At 36.1% G+C, this 7,485-nt stretch overlaps 1 protein-coding gene across 2 annotated transcripts in view; it reads left to right on the top strand.

Moving 5' to 3' along the window:
- The window catches only part of LOC306862990 (ras-related protein Ral-A), a 9,287-nt gene extending 2,772 nt beyond the window's left edge, over window positions 1-6,515 (top strand). For both annotated transcript variants that reach the window (XM_079406124.1, XM_079406123.1), the window contains exons 3-5: window positions 928-1,136; window positions 2,107-2,281; window positions 4,671-6,515. In XM_079406124.1, coding sequence (XP_079262250.1) covers window positions 928-1,136; window positions 2,107-2,281; window positions 4,671-4,793 — 507 coding nt within the window. In that variant the 3' untranslated portion in view covers window positions 4,794-6,515. The remainder of the gene's footprint in view (window positions 1-927; window positions 1,137-2,106; window positions 2,282-4,670) is intronic.
- The last annotated feature ends 970 nt before the right edge of the window (window positions 6,516-7,485 follow it).

Below are 7,485 nucleotides of genomic sequence, written 5' to 3'. Positions count from 1 at the left end.
GCATCTTGGTTAAACCTGGTTAAAGCAGGCTGTAGCTCAATAAAGCTTGCATTAGTTTGAGAACCGGATTCAGAAACTGTAACTGGCATGATATAGACCATTTTCACATCTTTCTCTCTTCTGACAATTGTAATCAATGCCTCAATATATATTTTAGTTTTTTCTTATTTTAGAAAGTCATAGAAACATTATGGATTTTTTTCCCCTTTTGCTTTTGGAACAAATGGGAACACAAAACAGAAATGTGAAAATTCCCAGTATTTCCACTTTAATTATGACACAGTTTTCAAATTTTATTAACAGAAACTGGGAGAATTGATATTAAATAAACCACAATTCAGTTTGTGACTTCAGAGGTTTCGAGAATTATATTTTCTTCAGTTAAAAACAACAGATATTGAGGTGTAAATAAATATTTGTATTATATTATAATCAGGGTTGTTACAGTTAAATAAAACTAAAATGATTGTTATTTGATTTAATAAAATGTAATAAATATAAAATACCAAAAAATCTAATATATTGCCTGTTCATTCTCATGTACTTTAACTTGATGCACTAAAATAAATTAATTAAAACAATATATATAAAAAATACTAAAAATGTCAAAAACATGCAACAGAATAATTAAAACTAACTAAAATTAAAGTGAAACTGAAAAGTCTATAGTAGTAACTCAATAAGACTAAAATAACACTGACTATAATGTATAAGAAATAAATGTTACATGTTTTGTTTGTTTTATTTTAGATTATATAATATATATGAAATATTTTAGTTTTTAGGCCCTACGGAAGTTTGCTGAATGTTTTGTTTTTTTATCGGTTAAAGGTCATAAATGGGTTAAATAAATCCCAATTAGCATATGTATATCAATATTTGTTCACATGCAAACACTTTCTACATCTCCCACCTTCTTCTGCTCAGTTTGTGGAAGACTACGAGCCCACGAAAGCTGACAGCTACAGGAAGAAGGTGGTTCTGGACGGCGAGGAGGTGCAGATAGATATTCTGGACACGGCCGGTCAGGAGGACTATGCTGCTATCCGGGATAACTACTTCCGCAGCGGCGAGGGCTTCCTCTGCGTCTTCTCCATCACTGAATTAGAGTCTTTTGCAGCGACTGCTGATTTCAGGTGATTTACAGCGCTGAGCTTATTTCAAAGAGCTGCATTGATTGTAGACTTAAACTGTTGCTCTTTAATTAATGATCTTATTCATGATCTTTTTTGTCTAATTGTATTAGGGTTTGGCCACAGTGCTTGATTATGGTAGTTTCCAATGAGTGACTAGTCTACTGGTTTATTTATTTATTTAGTAATGACACTTTAAATACTTATTTGGTTAAAGTTTAAGTGCAAAAACAGCAGGAGGAAAAAAAAACTAAATATAAATTGCTTTTTTTCCATTTTATTTTTATTTAACAATGGTTTACTGAACAAATTGCACTTTCTTTAAATAAATTCAATTATAATTAAAATGTATCCTAAACATCTACCTCAGCTTCTGCTCTAAACTATAGGGAGCCCTTCTATAAGGTTATAATTAACAACAGACAAACTTAAATTCAATTACTATTTATTTCTTAACTATAATACAGAGTCATAACTTGTTTCATAAAATATTTATTTCAACATTAACATTAAATAATTAAGACATTACTAACAGGTAAAGTAAAATATAATGAGAATATAGTCTAATATTTTTTTAAATGCTCTTCTCTAGACTAATTTTTCTTTAACGAGCTGAGACTTGCCTGAGGTAAATTAAATGCTACGTGACATTTTGTTTACAAGCCGTTTTAATGATGTCTTTTCAAACACTAATTGAGCGATTACGTGAGAGATGAGATGTTCATTCAAGTTTATTTTGCGTTAAAACTAGTAATAAAGAGGAAGGGATGATCGTGCTGCCATCAGAACTGAGGCGTTAGTTTACAGCGATATGTCGCGCCACATCACACGGCATTTATTGTCTGAATTTCCTGAGAAAATATAATGATTTGTTTGGTACACATGCATACCGAACCGAAAGACCTGTACTGAAGATTTTCGGTACGAATACGTGTACCGTTACTCCCCTACTTAACGATACTCTCTCACTCAGAGAGCAGATTCTGCGGGTGAAGGAAGATGAGAACGTCCCCTTCCTGTTGGTGGGAAATAAGTCTGATCTGGAGGACAGGAGACAGGTGAGCGCCGACGAGGCCAAAGCCAGAGCGGATCAGTGGGGCGTCTGCTACGTGGAGACATCTGCTAAAACCCGCGCCAACGTAGACAAGGTCAGTACTTCAAAACCAGATCTGGAACCCTGAATGGATAGTTTACTAGTGTAGAGGTTGGCAGCTACTCTCTAAATGCTATTGAAACTACATCTTGTTCTCGAAAGGGTTTTAAGGATGCATTCTTAACCTACTTGTCTACTTTTTTGGGCTTCAGTGGCTATACGTTTAATAAAACAATATATATTTAAATAATAATAATTTACCACAAAATTAAAAATTGCTGAAAATGTCCTCACCCTTAGCTCATCCAAGATATAGATGAGATTTGTATACATGTGTCTCTGCATCAGTGTCTCAGCAATGGATGCTCTGCAGTGAATGGGTGCCGTCAGAATGAGAGTCCAAACAGCTGATAAAAACATCACAATAATCCACACCCCTCCAGTCCATCAGTTAACATCTGGAGAAGACAAAAGCTGAAACTAATCCAGCATTAAGACTTTTTTATTATTTTATTTAGTCTATAATCCATAATAACTCTTCCTCCAGTGAAAAAGTGCATCTCCTGTTGTCTCTCTCATCAAAATCCAGCCACATATTTGTTTAGAGCTGTTTTGGCTTGTAAACAGTGCTTGATTTGTGCAGATTTCTCTCCTGATTCACACCAGAACACTTTTTCACTGAAGGAAGAGTTATTATGGATTATGGACTCGTATTTTAGTTAAAAACATCTTAATGCTGGATGTGTTTCAGCTTTTGTCTTCTCCAGATGTTAACTGATGGACTGGAGTGGTGTGGATTATTGTGATGTTTTTATCAGCTGTTTGGACTCTCATTCTGACGGCACCCATTCACTGCAGAGCATCCATTGCTGAGACACTGATGCAGAGACACATCTCTACAAACCTGATGAAGAAACAAACTCATGCTGATCTCAGATGACCTGAGGATGAGTAGATTTTCTGTTTTTGGTAAACTATAAGTGTTATCAAGGCAACATGAAAACAGTATTGTACACAATTAATCAGTGCACAGTATTTTAAGATAAAAAAAATGTCTTCTGTAATGATTTATCAGTCTAAATTTGTTCTGTCTGTAAAACAACTTCCATGTTGGGTGACGTCACAAATAGAGGTTGACCGATTGATCGGCCGATTTTTGGCATTTTTTATTAATCGGCATCAGCCGATTGTGCTGCAAATTAGGCCGATTAATATACAGGTGCGTCTGCAAGCAACACGTGATGCTGCCTCGTGCGGCAAGCAGATGGCCATTCCACTGGCACCACGGATAACCCTGTGATGTCCCCCTCTGCCTGCTGACTTTCTGAAGAGAGAACTACCTGGTAGAGCGAAATTGAATCGCAGTCACGATTTGAGACCGTGTGATTTGCCAATCGCAAAGCCTGCGATGTGGACGCGATATTACTCTGATCCAGAGCATATGACGGCCAGCCTTGAGTGACGGTCTTACTAACAACAGAGTGAGCGCACCGTCTCCCCGTTCAGCACTGCTCTAGCCAACTGCGTAAACACCCACCGTTTAAAAAGGGTCAGATCGAAAGTTAGGCAAATTAAAACTAAAGAAAACATATATATCTATATATACTGCATGTTCGCTAATTCAGAAGACCGCACAGAAGAATTGCATTTGAATGAGCGCTAGCAGTTCACTTTTGATTTCGCCATCGCGCACTCTGAAGAATCATCAGGAACCATTTAGTCTCCAGCGCCATCATTCCAGAAATGCAGTGTGTCAGGTTCTCATAGACTTTGCTTGGGTAAAAAAGTACCCTCACTTAATAAGAATAACATGCTGAAGTGTTGCATGAAGACTCATTTTTGTATAGGCTTTATTGACAGATAAATTGAGAGTGACTCTTGACAGACCAGCACCACATCCACCGTTTGAAGAATCTATCTTCCAGAATCTGCCAGTAAGTTTTAGGAGCTCATTTTTAGTCAATCTCTGCAAGACGGATTATTCAGGATGGGAGATGGACTAAAAATGAGCTCCCAAAACTTATGGAGCTAAGGAGAAAATGTAGAACTTGAAAAATAATAAAAACAGTTCAGTGAAAAGCGTTTACAGTTTAAAAGCAAATCGAAAGTCCTATTTTTTTTTTCTTTATATATTTTTTTGCAGATTTGCACATGTACGAGGTTTAACATGTTCATGACATATTGAAGTTTTGAGCAGCTGCATTCCTCGAGGTCAAAGATGAAACAATGGGATTTACAATAATAAGTGATTTTTTCTCTAAAAATATACTTGAGTAAGAGTAAAAGTACCCATTTTAAAATATACTCTAAAAGTATTAGTTACCCAAAAAATATACTCAAGTAAATGTAACGAAGTAAATTTACTACCCACCTCTGAATGCAAGCAATTTAGAATTGAATTAAAGTGATACATTTTCCAAGATGCTATAGTGTCTTGATTGCAGGTTTTCTTTGACCTCATGAGGGAAATTCGCGCGAGGAAGATGGAGGACAGCAAGGAAAAGAACGGAAAGAAGAAGAGAAAAAGTCTGGCCAAGCGCATCCGTGAAAGATGTTGCATTTTATAGTGTCTGTGATCATTTACTCTCCTCCTTTTGCATATGCACCTGTACGTTGTATATTTTTGCCATCGGTGATGTTTCCTGGTGTTTGTGTGTCAGATTAGATGAAGGCTGATACAGTTGATTTCATAGATTCATGCAGTAGAGTGAGTCTCAGTCAAATCACTAATGTTGTCTGAAAGCACAGAACGCTGTGGACTTGCATATGAAAACTTCCTGTGCAAGAGATTTAGAGCTTTTTAAATGATTTTATTCATGTCAGGTTTGTTTGAGTTCTCAGGCCACCTCACTTGCCCTTCCTTTATAATGGATTTACCTGGTTTTAACATCAGTCTTGAGTGATCCGATCTCAAATAGACCAAACTAATCACCGCTGAAAATAGGTGCCTGAAATATTTAGTGATTCAATCACTTTGGGGTCAGTAAGATAGTTTTAATGTTTTTGAAAGATGTCTCTTCTGCTCACCAAGGTTGCATTTATTTGATCAAAAATTGTGAAATGTTACAATTTCAAATCAAATTTTCTATGTGAATATATGTTAAACTGTAATGTATTTCTCTGATCTGCAGCTGTATTTTCAGCATCATTACTCCAGTCTTCAGTGTCACATGATCTTCAGAAATCATAATAATATACTGATTTACTGCTCAACAAACATTTCTGATTATTATCAATGTTGAACACAGCTCAATATTTTATGGAAACACTGATACATTTTATTTTTCAGGATTCACAGATGAACAGAAAGTTCAAAAGAACATCATTTATTTGAAATAGACATTTTAAATGTCTTTACTGTCAGTTTTGATCACTTTAATGCATCCTTGAATAAAAGTACTGATTTCCTTAGAAAAAAAACTTACTAAACCAAGGGTTTTACATTTATGTTTGGATCACCTGAAAACCATGTTAATGCCGGTGTAAAGAAGTCTTCTTTAGCAGGGTCTCTAGCCTTAAAGCTGAAATGAGTGTGTGATTTATTACTTTAACGGTGGATGACTCAATTTACTTAAATTACATAACACTATTGACTTGAGGGGTCTTTAAAAACTGAAAACACACAAGTGGAGCTTATTAGCAGGCCTTAAAGAAAAAAAGACAAGCTTTATGGGAACATTATGCACTGTTAAAAAAAAAAAACATGTCAATTTATTTGTTGGTTTGTGGCTAAGCAAATTATGCATAAAAAACTGCAGAACACTATCAAGCGATGGGATTTGTGTTACACCAGTAACCAGTTACAAGGGTTTTTTTTCAATTCCTTAACAATCCAAGCATCTTGTCAGAAGCAGTGGGCGAACAGGAAGTTCCTCTGGCTGCAGTGGTTTAGTGTGCTTGACTTCCTGATGCCTTGATGTCCATTGTGAATGTGACACTCACCCATTCTTACTGAGTCCGGTTCCTTTAGTGTCTGACCATTTCAGAATCAGAGCGGCAGCTAGAAGAACAGGACAGAGGCTCTCGATGGACGTCAGTGGCATGTTAGTCGTGGTGCGGAGTATGATGACAATCTTATGCTTTTCATATGTGATGTGAAACTCCAAAACATATGGATATGGACGGCTTGTGCGCTCCTGCCCCACGGTTCCAGTCTTAACCATTTTAATGCAAATCAATTCAGTGACACTTTTTTTTTTCTTCATCCTGCTTTTTTATATATGTACTGTTAATGTGAAAGCTTATTTCAGCCATTTCAAAAAAAATAAATTTTTCTAATTTAAATGTGCTTTATTCTTCACGAGAATGTTATTTATCTTCAGTACTAACTTTTATTCCCATTATACCTCAGTATTGTGTGGAAGCCTGTTTCTGCCATATAAAAAAAGAAAAGAAAAGTAATTCTGACTTTTTATCTTGTAACTTTTTCTCACAATTCTCTTAATTTTTCTCAGAATTGTGAGATAATCTTCTTTAACTTCTCGTTTATATCTTGCAATCCTGAGAAAAAAAAAAAAAAAATCTGAATTATGTTTTATTATTATTTATAATTATGAAAAAATTTTATCCCTTGGCAGAAACAAGCTTCTGTAGTATCGTATGTTAGTAGAAAGAAAAAAGTGATATATGCCAGATAATCTAGTTAATCATAAGCAGTCATTCTTGTGAAATGGAAGTGAAGGCGTACTGTTTTAGAAATGACTTTCAAAGCTCTTCTAGAAACTTGAAGGGGGAGCAAACATAAGCCCATCACTTAAATTTAATTGCAACATTTAGAAATACATGAATAAATGATGGTGGTTCCAGCATGGGATAGTGATCAGTTCTCTTATTTGTCATCGCACAATGATGTTCACTAATGATCTACAGCAAAAATGACTCTTCTGAGGAGCCAAAATGTAGTTTACTGTGAGCAGATGAAGACAAAGCCTCCTGTGATGTGACTGATAGTGTATATCACTGAGGCCGTGGCTTTAATAGCAAACACAGCTGTGTTCCTGCCTGTTCATGGTGCTATATCTGCTGTGTGTGTGTGTGTGTGTGTGTGTACAGTGTGTAGCATAGGCTGTGTGTGTGTGTGTGTGTGTGTGTGTGTGTGTGTGTGTGTGTATGTACAGTGTGTAGCATGGGCTGTGTGTGTGTATACAGTGTGTAGCATTGTGTGTGTGTGTGTGTGTGTACAGTGTGTAGCATGAGCTGTGTGTACAGTGTGTAGCATGGGCTGTGTGTGTGTGTGTGTGTGTGTGTGTGTGTGTGTGT

The sequence above is a fragment of the Barbus barbus genome (assembly GCF_936440315.1).
Source record: "Barbus barbus genome assembly, chromosome: 44".
Lineage (NCBI taxonomy): Eukaryota > Metazoa > Chordata > Actinopteri > Cypriniformes > Cyprinidae > Barbus > Barbus barbus.
The sequence above is the reverse complement of the archived record's forward strand: the minus strand, read 5'-3'. Positions and strand labels throughout refer to the sequence as shown.